Raw genomic sequence first — 27,602 nt, forward strand, 5'->3', positions numbered from 1 at the left:
AAATTTATGTTTTTAAAAGTATTACCCCTGAAACTTCTTGTGTTTGAATAGTTTGAATGCAAAATGAATTCTATAATTTGGATCAGGGAGAAAGTGTTTCAGACAATAATAGTTTATTTAATTTTAAACATAATTTCACAGATTGTTAGGAAGAAGATTGTATACCGTCTAATGTCTCATTGTCCCTGGATCCCCGAATATGGACTGAGTGTGAACACTAGATGTAAGCAAATTTCAACAAGTCTAGATTCAAATTCTTACTACAAAAGAATGTAAAGATTTTTAAAATTAAAAATATAAATATTGAAATGGAAAATAAGAAACTAGAATTTAAATCATAAAGAGAGGAATATGAGTGCAGATGAATACGATTCTCAAACAGTATGTTGAAAGTAAAGGTATTTTTCGGAGCATAGACGTCCAAGGAAGGGGGTGGGTGGGTTGCAAAGGGGTGGTATCCATGTTCAAACTTTGATTCCCCCCACAAAATTGTAAAAAATACATTATATTACCCCACTCAAACCTTAAAAACCCCTCATTTTATCCCCCCCCCCTAAAAAAAAGGCTTGGACGTCCTTGCTTTAGGAGTTCAGTTTTTTTTGGTCTGGGTTTCACAACTCCTTATTACCTTTCATAATTAGAAAGCCAAGGATGGTCTCTGGCATCTTTACCCTTGTCCTGTTGTTGTTCTTTCAACAAAGGGTTGATCAGGTGCCTGTACTGTTTCACCAAGAATATCATTCTAAACAAATGAATAAATATCACAGTGATATTTTGTAAAAAGCTAAATCCTTCTTTAGTGAGATGACAACTTATTAACCAAGCCTAAATATCAACCATTTAAAGTAACAAAATAACACCTTGAAAAATTAGGTTACAATACATCGAATGCTTTGTTATATTTGTTTCAAAATTTTGCATAAAAATAATATATTTAAATAGGCGCTTATGTTCTATCTTCTTTTATGAATGTATATGTTTATTCTTAAAGATATCTTTTTATTTCAGTTACCTATGTACAAAAAGAGAACTCACTATTATCCATAAGAAAAAGAGTTACACATTTTGTGTAAAGCAAAATCCAATGAAATTTGTACAATTAAAAAATCTTATTTAATTTTCAAGAAAATTATAAATATCTTGTTCTTAGTAATACTGGGGTAAAGTTTTAGATGCATAAACTCTCTTTGATTGCGTATCATATTTATTATGGTTTCAAACTTACTTTTAATTTAATAAATGTCTGTACTTGTGTTAGATGGTTTCTGAACAACTGTTAGATCCTAAAAAAATTACTATTATTAGCTAAAAATTGTTCCTATCTCAACTATACATATAAGTATTAAGTTCCCAAATAGGTACTCCTTACTTCAATATGTGACCCCCCCACCCACCAAAAAAAAAAGAAAAAAAACTCACCAATTTTTCACTCATTCCAGTTTTTTGGTCCAGTTTATCTTTTTTAGTTCCATGACCGGTACTCAACTAAAAATAAATTAATTTAAATTCTAAAATAATATTTTAAGGATAGTTAAATAAACTGTAAACTAATCTTTCATATATTTCTTGATTATGAGGTTTAATATGGTAACTTTTATGGAGGCCTCTAGGGGAACTTAAGAGAAAAGAGTGGGGGGAGGGGGGGGGGGGGTGAGTGAGTTGTTTTTAATTTGAAAAAGTATTTTTTAGAGTACGATTTATTTTGAGAGGGTAGAGGTACTATTCCCCAAACTGATTATAAACTTTCTCTGAATCGATAGGAATCTTCGCTGTTAATAAGATCCATATCGGTCAACAGGTTAGCGAGATCTTAAGCTACAGACATACACACAGATACCAAGTTACTTTTATAAGTTTCATGACTTACCTTTTTAGAATCTAAATCTGGGAAAAGAAAGACAATCTTACAATTGTCTCTGAATTTTTTCAGTTCACTATTGTCATCCTTACTTTCTGACTTTACTTGCTTTCCTTTTGGTGGTCCCTTGAAATGTAAGAATATTAAAAGTTTAGAAATATGTGATATCGTTTTACATAAGAAAGACAAACAACAAATTTAAAAACGAATAATAAGTCTTAACATGAAGTAAGTATAGAAATTTATGATACCATAGAATTCTAAATGGTATTTGATGAATAAAAAGAAAAAGCTTAGCTAATACTAGTGAATATAAACTACATATATTAGAAAAATCCAAATTCTTACCTCCTCAAAATATGCTTGGCTTTTGCATTTTAAGCTGAAGTTTTTGGCTTCTTCTCTTTCCTTCTTGTCGTTCCAAATCCTCAGCCAATTTTCTCTAAAATTAGCACTACTTAAATTAGTCTGATATAGCTTCAGTGTTGTGGACAAAATCACCTTTGTTTTTATGTAACTAAATAACTTAATTAGTAATTAATGCAATAAAAAAAAACAGGATTAAAAATGACTACATGAATGTTTATAACTCTTTCTCCAAAGTAAATCACCTTATGTAACAAAAGAGAAAAATCTACTAAAGAAATTTGTCCCAAAGGCTCACGTTTGGTCAAGGATAAAGGCAAATGTAATCAGTCTGCGTAACGGACTCACAAAGCAAATTACAGGAATATAAGAAGCATATTTGATATGATACACAAAAATTAAACACAGAGGAAAGATCAGACTAAGATGGTCAGTGTTTGATCATTAGACATGGGAATCTTCACATGAAACGTCAAAAGATTAGGATTATATTCAAGAAATCTAGAAAATTACAATTTTCTTAAAGGAATCTTATCTCCTCTATTGCGTTAAAGGCAAAGTAAGTGAGATATAGAGTAATTGCTTATTGATCAGGGGATTTTTCAATAAAGTATAGGCATCTATCTTCATTAGCAGCCGAGAAAATTATGATATTACCGATATTTTTCTAAAAAAAGGCAAGTAGCATTATACGTTATTTGTTTGGAATGTTTTCTGTTGATAATTCCAATCCATAACTCCCTGATTATGACTTAACTGCTAAGGCTTCTAAAATTAATAATGCAGGTTTCCATGTATTTATTATCTATATAAGTATATTTAATGAAACTCGTTACAATAGAATAGGTATACTGCATATCATTTTGTTCTCGCTCCCTCCCTAGCCTAAGGAATATAACCAAACCCATCCTAAGATCAATAAAGGTGTCCCTGAATAAAGGCTTCAATAAAAATTGTAGCTAAAATTGTTCTATGACTTAAAATTTTAGTAAAATCAGTCAATTACAGGTCTTTATTAACATTATTCAATTGATGTTGCTACCCTACTTACAGATAGTTTGCCCTTATTTTAAGAAAAGAGTTTATACATATTAATTTATATTAATCCTATTTTAAAAGAATAATATACAAATCATATTTCTACAAAACTAAACTCTCATATATATAAAATTGATTTTCATTGACTAAACTGTTAAAATTAATATTATGCATGATTATTATTATAGAATATTCTATTAGTTTCATGTATATAATTGTTTCAATAACCAAAATGAATAAATTTTAATTTTTTAATCCTTAAGAATTTTTTTATTAAAATGTTTTGAATAGATTTACGAACAATGGCTTAAAATCCGGTCTATGTCAATAGTTATAAAATATATTTTTAGATTAATTTGTATTACTAAAAAATCTTTTTCGCAAACAAATCTATAATTAAGAACGTCCGTATGTCAGCCTGTCGGAAACGTTTTTAGGGAAACGTGGTCTTTTCATCAAAGATAAAGAGCAGAATTTTTGTGAACTATTCCCATACCTCTCAAGCATAGAGCTCTCCTGGTATGTGCGTTAATCCATAATTGGAAAATACAATTATTTGGCTGTTGCCTGTTATTACATATAAGCCAAATCTTTAAATTAAGTAACTCTTGGTCGATTTAAATCTTTTATATAATACACCTGGTTCGTCAGTTATGCTATTAGAAATATCAATTTTTTTTAGGGTAAAGTATAATTTTTCTAGTATTTTTTACAAAGTGTTTTGATTATTGCTTTGTCTCGATACTTATGGAGGTGGTCAGCCTTGTTAGTTTATTAAAATAAGATTTATCTTAAAAACAATTTGTGACGCTGTGTTTATAAGTTTGCCAGATTAAAATGAGTTTAAAGTATAAATAAATTTTTTATGAATTTTTGTTATTTTCAACAAAAACTGCCCATGGAATTAAAGGGTTGCTGCAATGTGATAATGGGTTGGGCAATTTGGAGTGTAAATTATCAGCTAATACGTAGGACATGACTTTAGAAGGTGCATTATCCTGCGTTCTGATAAAATATGGAAACCATACCTGGAATAATCTGATTTGTAGGTGAGGCTCCATTGATTAGGCGCGGTCATTTGGTCCTAATAATCATCATGTAAGGATTTTGGGATCATGGAAAGAAAACGAAGTAGCAGTATTTTTCACATTAGCTTTTGATAGGTTAAGTTAAGTAAATGTTCATGATTGCCTCGCATGGTTAGATCCATCCGCAGGGGCTAGAAATCGGAGAAAAGCTACTGTGAAAATACGAAGAAACCCGCTACTTAGTTTCCTATCCATGAACCAGATATTGAACACAAAATATTAATTTAAAACTGGTGTATTAAATTGGGTTGGGCCGGATACTTTTTTGGCCGGATAACCGGCCAAACCGGATATCTAGACCAACCCTATTATTAAAATTATTTAGGTTTGTATCGTGACATTAGACAATGGACATAAATAAATAGCAAGTAACAGGAGATTTAAATAACAAGTTGTGGCACATAGAACAAATGACTTTCAAGATAAAACATCAAATTAATTAAAAGTAATATGTTTTTGAAAAAGTATACAAACTATGGAGTACATAAGAAAACATTCAACCAAATACGTAAAAAACTAACAAATATAAACAATAAAAACATCCTTAAATATTTTACTCTAAATACGCAATTTAAAAAAGTACATAATCTAATTATTTGGGTTTAAGTTTACGTCTAAAATATATTTTCAGTACAACAATATATACTTATTAATAGCTTCTTTACAATTATTTAAAGTTACAATGTTTCAAATGTAATATTTGAATTCATTTGTCAAATACTTTGACAAAGTCAAACTAACTCAAAATATAAATTTGGCAATTTTCATAATACATTTAACATAACTTAGATATTCATTGGTATTAAGTTCATATATTCTAAATAAACTATTGTTGTGTGATCAAGATAATTCTGTGACATTTACTTAGATACTTGTTTAAATGTTTTTTTTTATTGTAACATTAATAAATATTAAGTGATTTTTCTACTTCTAGGTGCGATAAAAATGAATTTTAAATACGTCTTAGATGTTAGTGACCTTAAAATTATTTCTCCATGTTATGAAATAAATTTTTTACGAAACTATAAATTTTTTTTTGCAAAACATGTTAGTTAATTTAAAAATCAGTTATAAGTAGTGCAGCAATAGTAAAATAAGAGTTGTATTATGATAATAAAGGACAGTAAATTGTTATAAAGTAAGAATAGAGATAGGTAGACATTCAATTTTACCAGTTAATATGTCGACAATATAGCATTAAACAAAAGTGGTCATTTATTGTAAAGGTATCAAAATGCTGATTTTCCAATGATATTATGACCACGTGTGTACAAAGGCATACATTTTATAAAGCAAAGCTTCTCTTTATTTAGGGTCAGTCCGTCCGTCTCTTCGTCATCAACGTTAATTTAGGCACAATAAATAGGTCTGTAGCTTTCAATTTTTGAATAATGATTTCTGTTACATTTAAGTACGATTTAGAAAACTGCATACCAGAGTTTAAAATTTTTTTACAACAAATTTTGTCTTCAGCAATTTTGCCAAAACAATATTCTGCTTATTAGTTTTTTACACTCTATACAAGTGTTAATATTCGATTGTCATACCGAGACTTCGCTTTTATGGATGTTGTCAGCCTTGTTTATGTTAAAAAATAATCAATAAACAAAACAGTGACAACTGGAAGGCAAACCCTACTTCAAAATCAGCTGCGCTTCTAATTAAGACTCTAGGGGCTAGGTGTCGCTTAGGGTACTAGACCTCCACGCACCTTAAAACATACATGCAATACTTATGATTGCGTTGTAAAGGGTCCATACACCCATCAGACAACCAACTTTCTGAGATGCACGACCTTTGTCTGAGAAGTTCCAACTGTGCTGTGCATGGTAGCGAGTTGCGCCTGTTTTGGGCCAAGGCATTCCCCCCACTCTAAATATTTACGTCGCGCATCTGACATAGTAGCAGTGGGAACCATTTTTAACGTCTTTAGTTATGACGCGGTGTCGGACCGAGATTTGAACCTATCACCTTCCCGACGACGAGCGGATGCGCTACGTGTTGAGCCACGGTCGCGGGTACGCTTCTAATTACTTACAATACAATACAGACTAATATGATTAGTATTAATCTAATAAAAGTGGGTTCATCTTGCGTCTCAATAATATTCAGCTTTTAAGTATCAGAATAAAAATATATCCAAGGGAAATAACATCGAGTCATAGTCATAAGAACGAATTTGATCCTTAAAGAAACGGGCCACATAAGTATATAAAAAAGGCTTCGTACTGTAATTACTCAAGTCTTTAAGGCGGCTTCGCCCTAAAGGCATTTAGGTATACTTTAAGGAAGGAGGGGGGGGGGGGTCGAACATCAATTTTTTGTTTTAGTTTGATAATGCAAAAGTAAATTAAACTTATGGGGATGGGGTTATTTTTTCTACGGGAGATTTCTCTTGGGAGGGTGGAGGTGCCCTTCCCCAAAATAGTTATAAACTTTCCCTGGATCTATTGGAAGTACCCCTGTAAACGAGAACCATATAAGTTCAGCGGTAAGCGAGATCCTTCGCTACACACGCACAAACAAAAAGACATCCTATTCCTAAAAAATGACAAATCCAAAGTATCATGTAATTGTACAGTAGCGACGGCTACGACTAAAACTACTATTATGTAGGTATTATACAAGACATTCAATTTTTTAATCACGTTTCTAATATTACCGAAGGAAGCCCTATAATAATAATAATAAAGTTCATGAAAAATTTACTTATATAACTGAAGTTTGTATTATTATTATGTTCAAAATTACACATATTTCAAATTCCAAGGTATAGAAATTGTCAAATTATAAAACCAAGGAATGAGAAATTAAGTACTTTTTTTCAATAAACAAGATCAAATTATTTTCTTAGTAGCACAGCAATGCAACTTTATAAGCTAGAAATTAGAACCATAAAAAGGTTAGTTATATGACATGTTCAGTAAATAGGTAGATCTAATTTTACTTAAATCTAGCTAGACAATATTTAGATTTTAAGGGAAAAATAAATTCTGAATAATCTTAAACTAGAATGTCAATAAAGAAAATAATTGTAATAAATAAGAACTTGTTAAAATCTTAGTTAAACATTTGGTAGAGTAATTTATTTGGCTAGTGGATATCTCATACCCCTCCCTCCCCTCCATACCCTCTCTTCATAAATCAAAACTGCTTATTAGCCCCTAATCTACAAGGAGATATAACTATATATCCCAAAAGAAGAATCACAAATGCATTTTTGAAAACTTAAAACTCTAGGGTTGGTTAAAATATTGATCCAATAGATATTATGGGGGCCAGGAACATTTTTATAACATTTCATAGTAAACTAAAACACGAAAAAACATCATTTTCTAAATTGATCTCAAGCTAAAAAGACAATTTTATAATCTAATTTTTAATTGGAAGTTTTAGTTTATCTTTAATTTTAGATTCTTTGAAATATGTTCTAATCAAATTTGCTAAAAAAACCTTTGAACTCAGTTATAAAATTTAAGTACAATTGATAGAATTACGCAATACTTTTTAATAAAACTGGTGTACTGGTACGTTAACTGGATATTATGCTAAAGTACAATTTAAACAACTCATTGACTACCAATAATATTTAGATAACGATACATTTTTTCACCGATTGCCTCCAGTTGTACTTATTACAGTGATTTTTTTCGGGAGAAAATATACTTTAGCTAAATTTTATATGGATGGAATGTGTATATATATAGTAGTAAAGTTAAGAATTCACTTCTTAGAGTAAGGTATGCTAAGAATTACCAAAAAGGGGGAATTGGTAAGCTCCATATAGCATTTTCATTAAAAGATTTAATATTATAATAATGATTACTCGTATTTTTTTAATTTAATTTTAGTATATTTTTTTCAGTTAAGGAAACAAATACAATGTAGATTTTGCAGTTAACACAAAAAGAAAAAAATATTAACAGTCTTTTAGCACAAACAAAAAAATTGGAGCATACACAACTCATGAAAATCTCCATTTTAAATATGTTTAACAGTATTCTGCTTCTTGTAAATCCATTATCTTTACCACCATATACATACAATTCCATCATGTTATTTTGACTTACCTCTTTTAGAAACAGAGCTATCTCGGCTCCTACTAGTTCTCCTTGTAAGCAGGTAATAAGATCAGCACAGGTGGTTTAGGTGGGCTATAAGGATATTACGCTACCAAGAAGATCTTTAAAACATGACCAGTTAATTTGGCAAAATTAACATTTTTAAAAAGAAAACGTAATAGTAAATATGTAAGGAAAGGTCAATGAAAGGTAAAAGGTTAGAAGTCGGTCGACAAATTTAAATAAATATAAAAAAAATCAGTGAAAGTTTTACTTTCTATTATTCTAAAGCTAATACACATTGTGATCTTTTTGTACCTCTAATTGTGCCAGATTAATGTACCTTGATAAATGTTAATTAGGGATCTACTTATCTTCTTAATTAAGTGCAATTTAACTTTTCCCTTGAGACGCATTTTTAGAAAAAAAACGAAAAAGTAATTGTGTTTTTTTTATATAAAAAAAACCTTTTTAAAAAAGCAACCATAAAAGTTAATTGTTCATTTAAAGTGCAAGCCTTTTTAAAAATAAATTAAGAAATAAAAATGAAAAAAAATCTACAAAAAAATTATGCTGATTTCAAAACTTTTTAAAGATATGACATTTTTGTTTAAAGAGGTGAAGGGGGGGGGGGCAGGCGAATGCCTTTTTTTGTAACCAAACCTTAAAAACAAGGGAACTAAAGCAAAAAATGTTGCAACATTGAATTTTGGCATTGTGGTTGTTATATTGAGATACAAAGTGTGACCAATAAGAAACAGCAGGAAACTCGCAGCTATCGCAAAAAAAACATAATTAAACATTTTTGAATTATTTAAGACAAAAATTTGTTTTCTCACAAAATACCCCTATTTGCACTTAATAAGTGTGATTTTGTTGTCTAATAGTGACATGTTTATAAAAAAAATACAAAGAAGTTTTAAGTGAAAATATAGAGACATTTTTTAAAAATTGATCTCTAAATCTCAAAAAGGCAGGCACTTTTAAAGAATTCCATATTAGCTTCATATTTTTCTGAATAATAGTTCTTGTTCATACTGCGTTGTTTTTTGTCTCACTCACTAAGAATTATCATTTGGTATGAGATACTTGTGTTCTAATCTAAATTAGACATAATATTTTGCATCACCACTTCAACCAAAATATGCAAATACATTCCAACAAACATCAGTTAAGAAGAAGCTTAGCTACGTCTAAAATCATATTTTTATCTTACTTGTTAGATTTAGGTATCTGAGGATGATTGTAGTTTAGCTCTGGGAAGTAGCAGTACAAAAGTGAATTACGTCGAAATGTTCTCCTAAAAAAATACATAGTTATAGACAACCGTCGCTTCAAATCAAGTTTCTAAAATAAATGTACATTGAACTAAACAACAATTATAAATTATAAAAATTTTGAACTTAAAAAGCTCCTGTCAGACAGGCAAACGAGCAGACTGCTAATAAGAATTTTGGCATAATTTTGCCAGGTACTAAAAGAATGATTATTTATTTGTCCTAGCCATCTGTTTGATTAAAGTTTACAGTCTTATTACGCTTGTCAGACAAATATTATTAGTAATATTGACTAGACCATTTACTATTTAGCTTCATAAAACTAACTTCATACATAATTATAGTTACGCAAGTCTTTTTCCAAGAATGTTGCGTAAAAATGGACATTTTGAAATAAAATAAAGATTAAGAACCTACCCATTGAAATATCTTGAGTTGAGTAGGTATAAGATAAATATAAAACGGTTAAGGCTTTACCAAGCTGTTGCCTGAAGCCTGGAATGGTCAAGAAAAAGGGATAACGTTCTTATCGGAAAAACAAACATACAATCATTCATCTAGCTACTTAAATAACATGTTCTATTTGATTTTAATGAAAATTGACAATAGTTGACTTTTTGAGAATGGGGTGTTTAATGTGATAATCTTAAGACCTGCCCGAAACAATACACAGCTTCCCTAAAAATTATTATTCTTTAGTTTAGATGGTTTTTACCTTATTTGTCTGTCTTCTAATTCCGGGAAGTAGCAAAACATTCGCTGCTTATCAAATTCTTTTCTGGCGTCCTCTTCCTGTAATATATAATACAGAGATAAGTTGATAGGAGATAAAATAATCTTTCATGTAGGACATATACAATTTGAAAAATTCAAAATTTGAGCAGGATGACAAGAATAATATTATTTTGTATCGACTTTAAATCTGAACCTAACTTAATAAAAGCAAAGCAAAATTATGATTAGGAGTTGACTGTTTGACATTGATTTCTTATAATAGATTTGACAGTCTGTATCGTACGTGAGGTTTTCTACCTTAACTTTTGTTATGATTTAGAATTAAGTACTCTTAAAGGTCGAATTAAAAATGTAATTAAATCAAATTATTCTCATTACATTTTTGATATTTAATTTTCAGTTGTTTATAGATTAATATCTGAATAATTAAACGATGATTAGTTGACCTTTTAAAGAAGGCCTTGGATACTACTCTTTAAAACTTAAGACGTAAAGACCGCGTTGATTGTAAGATTTTTGTATAGATGTTCTAACTTTGCATAAGAAGGTGATGCACCTGTTTTAGTGGCAGTAGGTGGATTTTTTTTACCGTTTTTGGGTACAAAATACTTCCACTTTTTTAAATTGTCAAAAAACACATTTGCAGCTCCTGTGGGAGGGTTCGGGGGATTTTACTCAGCGGGACTTTCTAAAAGGTTCTTGATCCTAACCAAAAGCATTAGAAAACTCATTTTTATTAATTTTATTGAACTTAAGTTTTTCGAACCCAAACGTTATGATTGCGAAATTTAAATCAATTAAAATTACACGTATTGAATAGATAATTGTTACTAACAAAAAAGTGAATAGTAAACATCGAAACTTGACAATACTAAAAATAGAATGTAATAAAAGGACTTTCAAAAATACTTTATAAGTTTTTATTGTATGATTTCATGTTTACTTTATAAAGTAATATTTTTACAACAAAAATAAATATGTATAGGAGTGTCCGCTTAAAGTTTGCAGACGGATTATAAATACTTTTGTCTTCTATGAAACTATCCTTTTAAACTAAGAGGATTTCATTTCTTCATTTCCGGAGAGACAAAATTTCTTCATATGTTTCATTATTATTGTAAAAGGGAATATATTCTGTAAGTAAGGTCTGTGTTACAACTGTTAGTAATACGTTATGTTCTTGTGCAAATGTATTTCTAGTCAGGAAATATTAATATTACCTAATACCTAATTGTTGCGGTATTCATCTTTGATTTCAAATAATCATCTAGAGAATCCAAGGGCATCCTGTGCTTATAATGAGATGTAATACTGTTGCGCCCATTGCAATTGTTGAATATTAGGTTAAATAACATCTATCATAGCACGACCTTTGTCTGACAAGTACTAACTGTGCATGGTAATGAGTTTTGCCTGCTTTTGGGCCAAGGCATTCAACATAATATAACTATTTATGTTGCGCAACTGAAATAGCAGTAGTATGAACCATTTTTAACGTCTTTAGTTAGGACGCAGTGTCGGGCTGAGATTCGAACTTATTACCTTCCCGACTATAAAAAAGTTTACCTTAGGAAAGTAAACAGCTAGCTTACAACGTGCTTGGAACTTTTTCCTGTGTTGGTCCTGAAAATTAGCAAATATTAGATGACAATCAGCGGTTTTAGTTTCAGTAACTTAATAAGTTTTATTTTGTGTAGTCTTGACTAAAACAAAGTGTTTAATATCGTCAAATATTTTGTTTGTGCCCACGAATGTAGGGATGGGACAATGGGCAATTGAAGTGTTATCGCTAAAAAACCATGAAAAACAGATATCACAGAAAATGTAAAGAAAACAGGAATTTAAAATGGGGGTTTAAAGATTGTTTATTCAACAAAAATTATAGTAGAGTTTCTATCTATAAAATAAGGTTTTTTTCGAAAAAAATAATTGTCAGAACCACCAAAATAATTTTATTTAATATGAGTTTTGTTGTCTGCTAGAAAAGGTGTTGATTATTTTCATTAGGTTTGTTCTACTAGGAACGTAACAAATTAATAAAAGTACCCAAAGTCCAAGAATATGAATTTTAGATCCTATGTCCCATCCCTGGTATGCTCCATAATAAATTTGTGTTAGGTTAGGTTAAAGTCAGTCATAATGATTGAAATGCTTACCTCAGCAGCTGAGTCTAAGGCAGAGACAATAACTTGAAGCTTCTCCTTCTGCTCATGAGATAATTGATTTATCTGATCCTGGTATTACAGAATTCAGTAATTAAAGACAACAAGGTTTAAGTTCTAGTTGAATAAACCATTCGGTGATTTCCCTTAAAGTGCCTATCGATTACTACCCCCCCCCCCCCCCCCCGTCCTTTCAATTTATTTCAATATAGGGAGAGGAAGATTTCTTAAGTGCTCGAAAAGGACTTTAAGGAAAATTGACATTTCTGTTAATGATTGAGTGTCGAGAATTATAAAACAAGGTTGAAATAAGATCTAAACCTGTCTTAATGAAGGATCTTAGTATTGACGAATCACAAATAATGTATAAAAGCTTTATTTTATAAAATACCAGTAGATACTGGTATTGACCTACATAAACTTTTGAGACAACTATTTGTCAAAACTTAATCTATTGTTTTTATAGATACAATTTTATAGAATAGTCCTCCTTCATTTGTTAAAATATTTTTGTAAATTTTATTTTTAGCGCGATTTCTGTATTTTTCCTGTGTTTGATCAGCATAGTTTAGCTCGTCATGTGAAAGATATCTAACTTGTTCTTTAGAAAGCTGCTGTTGGCTTGTATGCTGCTTTGCAAGCTGTTCTTGACTCTGGTGCTGCTTTGATAGCTGCTCTTGACTTTGGTGCTGCTTTGATAGATGCTCTTGGCTTTGGTGCTGCTTTGAAAGCTGCTCTTGACTTTGGTGCTGCTTTGATAGCTGTTCTTGACTTGACTGTTGCTTTTGTGATAGCTGCTCTTGGCTCTGATACTTCCTTGACAGCTGCTGTTGATTCAGCTGTTGTGAAAGTTGTTCTTGACTTTGATACTTTTTTGACAAATGTTGGTGGGTAATGTATTGATGTTTATGACCTATTTGTTTATGTTGAATAATGCGTGGGGTTTCTGAAGCAGAATGGAATTGCTGCTCTCGATAACCTATTTGAATATGTTGAGGAGAACCTTGTTCTTGCGAATGATTATGTTTATGAGTTAACTTGTGATTTAGATGTTCTTGGTGGTGATTAACTTGATCTTGGTATTTGTAATGTCCGCTAGGAAGACAATGGTTTATCTAAATAGAAATAATTTATGTCAACAATTTCGTGGAAGATTAACTTGAAAACTTCGCGATACACGATTTTCCCTATGGCTGAGAACTGGTTTTAGTCCAGCGGAAATGAATCGGATTCAGAACCATATGGGAATGGGAAATTACTTACCATCAAATAATTTTAAAAATCAAACTTAGCAAACAATAATGACATAAACTATTAATTGTCTTCATTATTTTTTATATGTGCTTTTTAAAATGTGCATTTAAATATACGTAATTTTCTTACGAAAATACAGAATTAAGAAGTACTATGTTATAGATTAGCTGCCTTTCTAAAAACACTAAACTAAATTAGATCAAGGGACATAGTTTTAGCGATTTGAATAGGTTAAAAGATTCCTTTTACAGGCCTCGTTTAAATAATAAATGTAACCTGATAGATAGATTCCGGACAACTATGATAACTATGGTTTCTTATTAGTCTTTCTAATCTCTTCTTCTAAACAAAAAAAATATCATGTTCTCTTGTAGCAAAGCATTTTGAACTAATAAGACAAAAAATAAGTGAACGAATTTATCTAATATATTTTTTTGTATGTTAATGCTAAATAAATCTTCGAATAATAAAAGGAAACATCTTAGCCAACAGTTTACTTTTACTTAAACCCCAATTTACTTACTACTATCTAAATAAATAATTTTTTATTTATCATTTAATTTACATATCATGAAAAATCATTAAAATTGTCGGTGCCTATCGATTGAAAAAAATAAGGGTGAAGGGTCCCCTTACCAAGAACCCAATATAACCTAACCAAACCTAAAGATTTAAACAAATAAACGAAACACTAACCCCCTGGCCTTAATTACATTTTATTTCAAAATAAGGATGAGGGTTTCTGTGCTCAAAAAGGCACTTGAGAGAACTACCAAAATTGTCTCAAATACATATGAAATCTTTGTTTATTGGATATTTGATATACCCAGCCCTTGTTGGGATTCTTATTTATTAGTAATTCAATATGTCTTTAGTCTCAGATAAAAATAGACAATATATATTTGAGAAGAATTAGTGTTTATCTTTCCTTTTAAATTGTACAATAAAATGTATTTTATTAAGGATAATAATCATTTTGAAGTTTTATTGATATGCCATATATCCCATATATTTAAAACTAACATTATAACGCATCTACTCTACAATTACCTTTAGATCACTTGAACAGTTGGCATCATGAGTTGGCATTATCACGAGATACAAACACACAAAATTCTAAAGTAATATAACATATTAGAAAGGAATAGAAATAATTCTACTAGCTGTCGACTAAGTTATAGTTTCTAGTCCAGTTACATTAGATAATAAAAGTAATGCTTACTGCTGCTACGCCAGGTTTAAAACATTATAATGCATATAGGAACTGAAAAACTCGACAAACAGTTTATATGAAATTATTTTTTATCTGTAGTTTGTTATAATAGGTTTCCGAAAGAAAGTTAAGTTGCACATAAGTTGCTTTTTTGTTGTTGTTGGTTTAAATCTTTTAAAGATATGGCCTCGGAAAAAATTAAATCTACCCAACCAAGAAAAAAAAATTAAAGAACTATTCAATTATATATTTGGCATGAAGGAAATATTTTGAAATAAAAACATAATGTGTTGGGTGAAATATTTAATAAAACTAAATTAACTTTGGTTAATCCTATATTAGAAGAGTCTGGTTTTTATACTTCTATAATCCCTATAAATAAAAACTTCGAAAGTAGGCCCCAACAAACATTCCCCATATAAATTTTCTAAATAGTTGTTTCTGACCCCCACTGGGCTCACTTTTTATTCATACCTATCCTGTAAAAAATAAAAGTATTAACTATGGGGGTTCTGTAGCGTAATCAGTAGCGCATCTGCTTGTCATTGGATGTGAGTGATTGGTTCGAATCTTGGCTTATACATATATAGCTAAAGATGTTAAAAGTTACGACTACTGCTGCTATGTCAGACGCATGACAATAGAGTTAAGGACGGCTATTAGTATGGCCATGCAAAGTTCGGAATTTGACACAAATTCCGTCGATCAACTGATTGTTTTTCTTCAATAGTTGGGATGTTGTGAATATTGATCTATTACAGCGTTTGGTTCTACGTTATTATCAACTATAGAGGAATGAAGTGGGGAGGGGGGTGTCCACTAAATTCAAAAAGGATTTTGCCCTTCAATCTTTTATAGAACATCAGGATGAAGTTAATCCTAACAAATGATTCTACAAGTTTAACCTATTCAAGTTATACATGCAACCAGAAAAGCAAAATTTAAAATAATCTAACAAGGATGATGTCATACATTACCAAATAATTATAAATACCTATGTTCTATAGGTAGATTTTTTAATGCTTGAAAATAATTGAATTTTTTCAGATATTTCGTTGAACAAATCAAAAATAATTAACAAATAACCCGATATCGTCAAGCCTAGAAAAGTATTAAAATTAATTTAATTTATGAAAATTGCTGACAGATTTTAAAATCTAAAATTCATAGGACGATTTTATCATCCCTTATAATTACCGCAGCCACAACCACACACTCAGCTGCACATTTTTAAAGCAGCCGCAGATGTACACTTATCAATTCTGGCTGAAGCTGCAAATTTTGAATATTTCAGTCGTTGCTTATCCCAATAGCCGCCAAGTACTTTATTTTTTGTAAACATATTTTTAATGCAGAAGAAAACGTAGTTGTTTTTGCTTGATTTACACAATCCAAAATTTAGCTTAGCATCCATCTATGACATCATAGTTATAAAAAAAACATAATATAATACCTATACAATATTATCAATAAGAGGTATATTTCTGACAAGCTTTTGACATAACAATGATTTTTACTTTTCTAGAAAATATTAGGATAGGAATAAAGTTTTTTTAAGAAAAACTATTTTATCTCCATGTTTCGTCGTTATTATGGCACTAGAATACTTGAAGATGTGTCAGTTATAAATGGACACTTTTAAAATGTCATATAGTCCTAACAGTGATAATAAGATTTATAATAACAGCATGTCAATACATGTTAGCTATTGTAATTTTACTTAGTGTAGATCAACTGAATTGCAGGTTGACTGCAATATAATCCTCTTATGTACAGAAACAAAGATTTTTTTTGTTTGTCGCCAACCACTTAACAATTGGAGTTCTCCATTTTAGGTAAGATTTACATAAGTCACAGGATGGTATCAAGCTATTTTATTCTTAAATTAATGTCTTGGGATGGTTTTAGACTATTTTCTCTTCCCTTCCTCTTAGAATTCAAGGCTCCCAAATGCATACTCGCTAGTATAATATATTGTTATTTCATGATTGCGTGAAGATATTATTGCTATAATACTATATATATCTCTGTCCCTGTTGAAATGTGGGCTGAAGTTGACAGATGTTACAGGTGACAACTGTTACTTTTAATCACGTAAAACAAGGACAAAAACCTCCAGTGGCTTGACTTAGGCTTTAAAAATAAATAAGTTAGAAAATTTGATAGGTAGGAAGAGAAATATTGAAACTATAATCTAACGTATATGTACTGGAATAAGCAATTAGTGGTTTTATACATTTACTAGCTAGTTGTGTAGCTTAAGAAAGAGACGTTTAAAGGGGGATTTTTTCAATGCTCAAAACATTAACATTTTAAATACCTTTCCGATAAGACTATTTGACAATGCTAGCAAAAGGCCTCACCCATTTAAATTAAAATTAAATCAGCTGAAAACTTGTACAGTACATTTATAAACTGAAAGAAAAATCTTGAGTGTCGTGCACAGGAATTCGCCAAGGGGTTGTATTTCTTGAGTGGATGAAAAAAAGGTCAAGCAGGCCTTCTAAATTTTAATTCAACGGAGGATGTTGACAACCTCAGGCCCATTCCGCATGCTTATGTACCAACCGACACTACTTAAAGAAAAGCTGCGCTAATAAAACTAAAATGAATAAATAAAATAAAAGCACGTACTTTGAATATCAATGTAGAAATTGATGTATAGACCAAACACAAGTCAAATTAGATTAACAAAAAATGCAGGAAAAACGTGTTTATGTAAATCACGTATGCCTTCTTTTTATGTATGAATATCAAGCATTTGTACACATTTGGATTTATTGTCCCTGGTCAAGGTTTAGGCTATTATTCAGAGTGACTTGACAATCAATCAACCAACCTACATTTTTTACTAATCATCCGATCCCAATGAAAATAATATGATTATACTGATTTTAGTCGGAAAGTCCTTAGTATTGAAATTGCAGGGAATATATTTATAATTTTCTTCTTTGACATTCACTAGTTGCTTCACCCCTAGCTTAAAGGGGAATGTCAAAAAAATTATTCTAAAACCTAACACAGATATTTGTAAAACTTCCCTGACAAGTATAATCAATTTGCATTAGTATTTTTCGAAATCTTTAGCTTCAAACAAAAAAACCTTAGTACTTTATATTATAGGATACATTCATTATATAGTTGTTTTTATCAATGTTTTTATACAGTCAAACATGCCTTATGTCGAGGGAAATCTACAATGGAAAAATCAGACTTTTATTTAACATAGCCTCTGAGAAAACATACGGATGAACAAAAGGACAGATAGTTATAGAGTACCTTACGCTACTAAAAATTACAATAAGAGTGAAACAATGTTTTTTTTATTATATTCTTCTGAGAAAACTGTCCAGGGTCATTATCTTGTGTCAGCTTTTATATACAATAAAGTGATTTCCAAATAATAGATAATTACTTTGTTAGGAGCCTAGCTGCTCTAGAGTTGGGGTCCATGGTTATGCCAGTCAATTGAATTTAAGTATTCCTTGTTAAAATTGGTCTCTGTTTCGAACAATTTATATAAAGAACATACATCTGGTTTTACTACAAAAGAAACACAAACAACAGTTACTTTTATTTTTGTCCCATAAGATCTCACCATACACTGCACTGATTATGTTTCCCATTTAATTTTAGAAAGCTTCACACATATTGTAGGATGGTTTTAGGCTTCCCCCAATGGATAAGGGCGCATCCGCTAGTTTACTTAGATTTTAGTTTATATAAATATTTTTAAAACCTGTATTAAAGACACCATTCTTTAAAACTCTAACAGGTTAATGTGACTGTCCTAATATTAAACAAATCTATCCTTGATTTCTCACGAAGAACAAGGGGGGGGGGGGGAAGTTCTGACACATTTGCGTAAACAGTGAGTATAGGCTTTATCTTTGGACTGAGAGGATAGGTTATTAGGGATAAAATCATTCTTATATGATGAATTTCCCCCAGATTTAAGATTTTTTTGATAGGCCTCCAGGTTCCGGAGCTCCAGGCCTCCAGGTGGTCTCTGTACAGGTAAAAATTAAAAAAAAATTTTTTTAAAGAGTGAGATGTCAGCTTATGAGACAAAATATGTATGTTTTTTCTTCAAATATGTGAATAACAATCAAAAAGAAGCATATTTTGTTTTATAAGTTAATCTCTAACTCTTCAAAAAAAATCTTATTTTTAATTTTTACCTGTACAGAGACCACCTGGAGGCCTGGAGCTCCGGAACCTGGAGGCCTATCCAAAAAATCTTAAATCTGGGGGAAATTCATCATATAAGAATGATTTTATCCCTAATAACCTATCCTCTCAGTCCAAAGACAAAGCCTATACTCACTGTTTACGCAAATGTGTAAGAACTTTCCCCCCCCCCCCTTTACCATTTACAAGTTTTATTAATAATGGCCTCACAAAAGAAACAAACAAATTTGCGTCTTATGGTCTTTCGTGGTTTGCTTCTTTTAGATCGTAAATACATATAAAAAGTCATTAATTCATTAAAGTCCAATTTGGCCATGTAAGAAATGCCCCCCCTTTCCCCAGTCTCCATCCTGAAAGTTATTAAATACATGTTATTTTGTAAGCACAACAAAATTGTTTGATTTTTGGTCTAGATGGTCACTTTTCATTCTTTTATTGAACAAAAAGAAAATAACAATGCATACTCAAATTAATTAGACCTTGATTGAGGACCCTAGAAAAAAATAGTAAGTGTTAGTACTTTTTAAAGTTTTGGTCAGTTTGTCCGTAATTAACCTATGACGAAACGAGAGTCTTTATAAATATAAATACCATCTCAGAAACATAAAAAGAATACACAGCACAGCTTTCACGCTCCAAAGTTGCTTAGTGGAATGCATGAAGGTGATGAGAATTTAGCATGGTATGTTTCCATTCTCATGACTCAATGTATAATGTAAAAGCTAAACCTAATATATCAATAGGTAGTATGAAAATTTATCAACATATAATTTAAACATTTAAAAAAAAACTTTTGATTATTTAGCCACACAAATTTGAAGCAGAAAAAGTCTTTAGTGGGCCATTAGTAGGTCTTTAGTAATTTAAAGCCAAGAGATTTTAATAAAACAGCAAATTTAGTGGCATTACTGTACTGTGGTAATAATAAAATAATATTAAATGAATTTTTTCTTACTTTGAAACCGAATATAATTTTGAAACTAAGATGAAACAGAATAGTTGTTTATGACATATTTCACTAAGATGAAAAGATTTTTCTAAACAAAAGGTAAACAAAGGATAATGCATATTTTTTACAGGACTAACAATGAAAACAAACAACAAACTATTTACAATTTACAAAAATGATTAAATTAATAAAGATAGTGATAATGTAGTCATATTGAATGACATTGCATGGTAGATGTAAAGTTTTAATAGCGCAGATGTCAATATTGTAAAACATAAATTAATTTCAGGTATATCATTAATAATTCGTCAATTTGAAAACTAATTCTTCTATAACTCTCATAACTCAAAACTAGGCTTTAATGTAAAGTTAAACTTTCTTTTTCTTGGTGAAATTAAAACCATCACAATTAGAATCTACACTTTGTTATAAGAAACCACACTACACTAACTACATAGATTGTTCAATAAAGAACCTTTATATAAAAAATTATAAGAAACTTTTAAAAAAGATTAAAAGTGGAATATGTGACCTCAATTTATTCTATCTATTTAAAATATTTTTAATCTCTGGTTTTATAATTATTGTACTTGAAAACTATTCTCATAAAAATGTGAATATTCAACCAATCCAATACAATGATTTAAGAAATATATGCATTGGTAATTTAAGCTGATTGCCATTTTTCCACAAAGATAACTTTTATAGAAGTTAACAATGAAATAAATTGACAAAGTGTTTCATTTGCTTAAGGGGTTTTTAATAAAAATTAGTGTTATCAATTTATTCCTCTCTAATAATAACCATTCTCATATAACGAAATCAGTTTTATAATTCATGCTACTTATATTACTGAAATAGTAGCTTATCTTTTTGTATGTTTAAAAATGCAAAATAAGTAAAGAATTATTTTTCTCTAGATTTTTTTTTCAAATCTGAACTAGAGAACTAGAATTAAAGCAACTGTAGTTAAAGAAATAGCAGCCTGACAATCATAAATGAAACTTTTTAGTATACCTACCTATTTAAAATATTATTTTTCTTTGAATTTTGAAAATCTGAACTATACTAGGATTATAGAAACTTTTGAGGCAACTTTATACAATAATTAAATAATCTACTTAAACTCCCTAAATGGAAGTAACCATTAAGAAGTAATAAAATTTTTCTGTACAAAACTAAGCATCAGATACTTTTCTTCGAACTAACCCTCTAAAATAAATGCTTTAGAATTACACATACCTTGTCCCATATCAAAGCATGGACTCTGAGAAACTAAACTGAGTGTATCAAGGTGCAACAATAATTAGTCTCTTAATTCTCCGTTATTCCTGCACACACCTCCAACGGAGGTCTGAGAGAGTTGTGCCCGAGACACGTATGGAAACCATTCAAGAATATCGGATCATCTTTTTACAGAAAAAAAACAAAAGGGTGAAAGTTAAAGAGTGGATTTGGTAAAAAATGAAATGAGAGAACTTTTGTATAATATATGATTAAAATAATAAACATATTGTACTTGGTACTTACATATGTTTAAATTCTGAATTAATTATCAATTCCTTTCAAATTTGGTTGAGGGTTTATCAAAAAGTTTTTCCGATTAATTCTCAGTCAGAATAATAAGCTGTACAGGATCTATTTATAGATTAAAACTTAATGAACAATCCCTTGACAAATCTTTGGAAATTGGATGAATTTTGTTTTTCAATCTTATACAACTAACATAGATGACATAAATATTTAATCACATATATGTAGCGGGGGTGAAAGAAAATTATGTTTTGGAGGGATGGTACATTTGACTACAATTTTATCTTCCCTCGCATATTTTAAATTGTGGAAAGAAAGGGCAGTAGAATAATTTAGCCAACTTTTTAAACTTCCTCCCATCATTTTTTATGAAATCGAACTTATCTAAATGATAATAATACCTTCAGACAACCCTCTCTTTGATTGCACAAACTTTGTTTGGATTTTGAAGTCCTACCCATTAAGACTATAAACTAAAACAACATAATTAAAACATGGAAATTTCCAAACTATTTCTGTTTAGAGAAATGAAAGCAAGGACAATAATGTCAATCTTTTATTGAAAAGGAGACAATTTTTAAGTAGCACAACAATAACAAGAAAGGAACAATCTTATTGCAGATTTTTGTCATGTGTTGTCAAATAAAAACCACTTATGATGGTTCACTTTGATATTGTGTTAATATTTTCAAATAAAAGTAATATTAAATATTTAAATTATTTTTCATCTTAGTGCAAACATAAACAAAAAATTTCACAAAACTTGTCTTAACTTTCCATTCTAATTTTGTATACAGTTTTGATTTGATAAAAGCATTTAGCTGGTAAAAATATAAAACAGAATCTGAGATTTCAAAGTTTTGGCAATGACAGAATTACTTCTAAACTAAATAAACCTTTAGCAACGTTTTTACATGACAATGTCTTATTACGTCCAAAATTCTACAGACAACCATCCCTTTCATCGCACGACCTTTGTCTGGAAATCTTAAAGCATCATGATATTGATATTGAGTTGCTTTAGAAGAAATTAAGTTTTCAACGTTAAGGGGTTAAGCACTTAAACAACTTTTTTTAAGGGGCATATTACACCGGGGACGTTCAAGAGGGGTTAGGGATGCTGTCCAAAATTTTCAGAAAAGTATTAAATTACCCCCCAACCCCACTTTTGAAACCTCTTATCCCCCCCCCCTCCCCGAAGTAAAAAGCATGGGCGTCAGTGTATTTTACCAAAAAAATATGCTGTCTAACCCTAACATATAACCCAGACAGCGAATATACTTTTAAAAAATGAAAATATTCCACATCTTTATTATCAAAATAGCTATGTTGTTGCCTTGACTCTTCTCTGAAGAAAATGAATAATTAATGAGATTTAGAATGATGCTAATAATATACAAACAGATGTTCAAATAGTATAGATCAAAATATAGATCTTCAAATTCAAAAATTATTTGAAAAGGGGTTTTTATATGGATATGGGTTTCTAACCTTTCAGGGAAATAGCTTAAACCCATCACAGAACCTGTATGTCACTGAAAAGCAAACCTAATCGGTTTACAAGTTAGCAGCTCTTAAATTACAGACGAACTTATAAGACACCCATCATTCTAATTTATGTTATACTTGTTGTTACTTAGCACTAGCCTATAGGGGGAGACGTGGTAGGTCAGAAGAATAGTTTAAAACTGCTCCTAGATATTCACAATGCTTAATTAAAAAAAACAACCATTTCAGACCAACAATAGCCGAGATCTTAAGATTCAGACAAAAAAAACTTATCTTTATACCTATTATAGTACTACTTATATTCAAGGATATTTTCACTAAACCCTAAACAATTTTCGCTATTTAGATATATGTGTGTCTCTATATTCCCAAATACTCTAATGTTGCTCAAACAACTAAACCTATCCCCACACAGAACTACACACACATATGGACACGACCACACACAATTAAACACACAAACTTTGTTTGTCTCCTTTTAAATAACAGATAGGGTTTAAATTTTTTGTATTTGTCGCATCTCAATTAAAATAGAGAGGTTATACCCACCCAGTATTCCGCAAACTATGCCACCAAAATTTAATATTAGCCACCCACTGCCTCCATAAGCCCCACTCAGCCGCGCCATCCCTCACAGCATCACTAACTTATTGCCACAGCATTTCAAAAAGCGGCTTTAGGCAGCATTATCTGGTGTAAAACTCATTAACCAAAAAAGAATGAATGGACAGAGAAAAGGACATCACAGTTCTCCTTAGTTATCCTGAACTGGTGGACATGGACGCGTATGGTTCTGGACATCAGCCTCGCCCTTACGAGGTATTTTACAGGTAACCAAAAAAGAAGTAATTAGTAGTATTCAGAACATCCGGTCAGGAGAAGTTACGAGAAGTGAAGTGATGAAAAGTAAAAATTCCACTTTTCTATTAAACATTTGACCCTGCTGCCATTACAGACGGACCGATCCACACGAACAATCATAGATTAGCTTCTCTACTTAAAACGTTGATATAAATTGTTCAACATGAAAGTAAAAACTCTTTTATTTTTAATCACACGTTAATAATATCAAATACACCTTTACACTTAAACCCTTATACAAATGTTTAAATGAATATTTACAGATTTAGAGTAGCGTTGCTACTTTACTACTTTATTACTTTTTACACTTGACCAGAACTAGAGTTGATCAAATAATTTAAAAACAACAAATATCTTTTTAATTAAAATAAAAAAAAGCAGATAACGTAAAGTAAAAAATATGCATAATAGTATGTTTAAAACTTTGTACAATAAACAAATAACAACTTAACTAAAAAAAAGGACAAAAGGTATATTTTTAGCATTAACAAAAGTTTCCTTCTGTAGTAGCGTAGCTAATCTATAATAAGCTATAAATTTGTCAGAGAAAATTAACTTTCTTGATTTAAACGAATTTAAAATTTTAAAAAGTTAAATTGCTTCAAAATTCAGAACATTGAATATCCAAATTAAAATATAGGATTAGATAGGTACATAAGGACATAGTTTTCTGTACTATCTTCGTAAGATTAATTTTAGATTTTAACGAATTACTATTCTGAAGTTATTCTATTTCCTGTTTTATAAATTCATCAGCATTCTCTGTATTAATCTGTATAAAGGCAGGATCCTCGTCGTTAAGAGTTGAAAAACTATTCTTCGTAAAATGCAAATTTGTGTGAGTATTAAAATCCTCTACATTTTGGAAATCTTCATTACATATAACACATGAATATATTTCTCCAGAATGATTAAAATTATGAATAGTTAAAACATCTAAACTAATGAAATCTCTATTACATACATTGCAGGAGTGAGTTTTTTCGGAGTGCATATATATGTGAATATCTAAATCATCTAAACTTTGTAATTCTTTATAACAAATATCACAGGTGTATGATATTTCCATGGTTTCCATACTAATATCATATATTTCATCAGAATTAGCAATTTTTTTTATTGAATTAGCCCCATCATCAAAATTTATCTCCCATGCTTTCTTTTTCGACTTGACAGTTTGAGAATTGTTTTTATCATTTGATTTAGAGGGCTTCTTTTTTGATTTTTGATTTTTCTTGTCACTAATGTAAGGATTTTTACAATCATTCACTAATTCTTTCTCCTTATTTCCAAAAGTTCTTTTAGCTTGAGAAACATTTACTTTGCCTTGCTGCATGTCATATTTACCAATACCCAGTAGGTATGAAAATAAAGAATTCATACTAAAAAATTCTCTTCCAGTATTGATCTCAACAAAGCAAGTATATATTGATCCAGTTTTCTTTGCTGTTTTTTGGACCTGAAATCAAGCAATTTTATTTTGGAATACTGAAATGTTTTGTTCCTTTAGTATATTTACTGTTCATTAAAATAGGTGTGCAAAAATATTACAAATATGTTGAACCTGTTTGCATCCATAATACTCCAGATTATTTTTCAATGCATTCAACTGCAAGGATTTCTTAAAACTATTTCTGTATGTTATTCCCTCAGGAGAAATATATGTCGTATGACCACCAGGCACCCTCATATTTTTGGTCCAACCATGCGGGAGCACACCTGAAAAAAAGCATAATTATTAGGTAAGATGTTACACTTAGTTTTAAGTAATTTAAGGACAAATAGATTAATTTTTTTAAATTGTCCTCATTTCTTTCTGTTTTGTTTACGTGTCAAAAATTGGGAGGGCGGTCCCGGTGTCGGACTGAGATTCGAACCTATCACCTCCCCGATGACGAGCAGATGCGCTACGTGTTGAGCCACGGTCGCGGGTCAAATTATAACAGCTCTTGTCACCTTCTCTTGTAGCATGGTAAGTATCATGATTGATGGGGTCATTAGGATCATCAAGATTAATTTTTGGAAAACGTTCAGAAGTATCCGCCATAATCAATATTCAGTTCTCAGAGCCGGCAAAATTCCTAAATTAAGAAAGATTTACAGGCTACAGATTTCATTCTAAATCATTCTTATTGGGAAAACTAGCTGTAAGAGCGCTTGAATTAAGAATTATAAAAAATATTGTTGCTAATAACTAATTTATGAATTCAAAAATTCTCCTAATTCCGTTAAACAGGCGACGGACCTGTAGATCTCACTAACCAACGAAAAAACAATAAAAAATTTAGCTAAATAGCGGCTGCGCCCTAGGATCTAGAGGCTCTGTATTCTAAGAGGTAGAAAAATAACCTAAATCCATCACTTAAGTTTTAAATCTTAACAAGAAATAGCCTTTCATTAATCTATTAATCTATTTTTAATTGAATTGGTTACAAATCTGAAGCAGCCTGAGCTTACAATGAAGAACTCAATCAGGTAAAGTATTTATCAAAATCTTAAGCTACAGACAAGAAATTCTTACTACTTTATATATAACTCTATTACTGGTTGCCTCGGTCTTAGCCTCAAGGGGATGGCGGGAGAAATTATGAAAATAGTCTAAAACAACAAGACAATAATAAAGCTTCCTTGAAAATACAGCCTTGACCTGCTATTTTCTTGATTCTTAGCTTCAGGCAAAAAAAATCTGACTACTTTATGTTGAAAAATAGGATTACCGGTGAATTTTTACAGCCGTCATGATATCCACAGTCTAATATATGCTCCTAAATCTCCCCCCATCCTTCTAAAACTTATCAAGAGTCAAGGATATATCGATAAAATTAAAATTGCCAGCACATTTATACCCAATCATGCATATTATGGTTTTAAAGTATATAACCGCAACTGTTAATAAATTAAGTCAAACCTTTAATAATTCTGTAGCGGTGACAAAAAAAATCATTTTTTTTATGTAGGTATTGATTTAAACACTTATTCCCATTCTTCCTAAATTAAATTTGAAAAACAAGTAAATTAAAATCAAGAAATCAAGATTTGAACCGGTTCTGAGTAATGCTGAGAAATTATGTATGGAATCGTATTATAATTTTAAGTTTTTAACAGTTTTCTTAATTAAAAGGCAGCTAAAAGTTCCAATTTTATTTATAATTCAAATTAAATTCAAAACCAAAAGTCAACTTTGTTTACATTTTGCAATAGCCGCGTAACTTTTAAAATCTTATTTGTCGTCTTTAAAAAAAAATTTTTTTTTACATTTCCTAAAAAATAAAAAAAAATAAGTATTTGAGGGTATCATCAATACACTTTTCAAGTCATTCAATAATGAGATAAAAATAAAGATTAAATGTTAAAACTTAATTGAAACTTGATAATCCATATAAAATGAAAAAAGTTGAAAAAATTTTTTAACGACGACATTCTTATTTTAATTTTTTAGTGCGGCATTTGAGCAAAATAAACAAATAAGGTTAAAAATCCTGTTTTGAAAAAATAAAAACAACATTT

At 30.3% G+C, this 27,602-nt stretch overlaps 1 protein-coding gene across 5 annotated transcripts; it reads right to left on the reverse strand.

Moving 5' to 3' along the window:
- Positions 1 to 4,290: 4,290 nt before the first annotated feature.
- On the reverse strand, positions 4,291 to 27,226 carry LOC145318482 (uncharacterized). 5 transcript variants are annotated; one of them, XR_013879359.1, is made up of 11 exons: positions 25,660 to 25,797; positions 25,422 to 25,554; positions 14,890 to 14,955; positions 14,116 to 14,181; positions 13,132 to 13,700; positions 12,580 to 12,655; positions 11,990 to 12,046; positions 10,404 to 10,480; positions 9,628 to 9,711; positions 8,421 to 8,533; positions 4,291 to 4,346 (listed from the first exon to the last, which is right to left on the reverse strand). XR_013879359.1 is itself a non-coding variant. In XM_080159752.1 (11 exons), the coding sequence occupies exons 2-11, from the start codon at positions 25,434 to 25,436 to the stop codon at positions 4,327 to 4,329; spliced, it is 1,071 nt and encodes a 356-aa protein (XP_080015878.1). In that variant the 5' UTR covers positions 25,437 to 25,554; positions 25,660 to 25,797; the 3' UTR covers positions 4,291 to 4,326. The 5 variants fall into 5 exon arrangements, 4 of the variants coding, with proteins under 4 accessions (XP_080015878.1, XP_080015886.1, XP_080015898.1 ...); XM_080159752.1 differs by having other exon boundaries at positions 8,421 to 8,461; XM_080159760.1 differs by lacking the exons at positions 25,422 to 25,554; positions 25,660 to 25,797 and adding an exon at positions 21,435 to 21,584 and having other exon boundaries at positions 8,421 to 8,461.
- Positions 27,227 to 27,602: the final 376 nt, after the last annotated feature.

This window comes from Acartia tonsa, chromosome 1 (genome assembly GCF_053477335.1).
Source record: "Acartia tonsa isolate MP-2025a chromosome 1, ASM5347733v1, whole genome shotgun sequence".
In the NCBI taxonomy this organism is placed as follows: domain Eukaryota; kingdom Metazoa; phylum Arthropoda; class Copepoda; order Calanoida; family Acartiidae; genus Acartia; species Acartia tonsa.

Coding starts and splice junctions, on each gene's coding strand:
- LOC145318482 (XM_080159752.1), bottom strand. Junction 12,656..13,131: donor TATGCTGATCAAACACAGGA/AAAATACAGAAA, acceptor GTAATACCAGGA/TCAGATAAATCAATTATCTC. Junction 10,481..11,989: donor TAGCTGTTTACTTTCCTAAG/GTAAACTTTTTT, acceptor TATATATTACAG/GAAGAGGACGCCAGAAAAGA.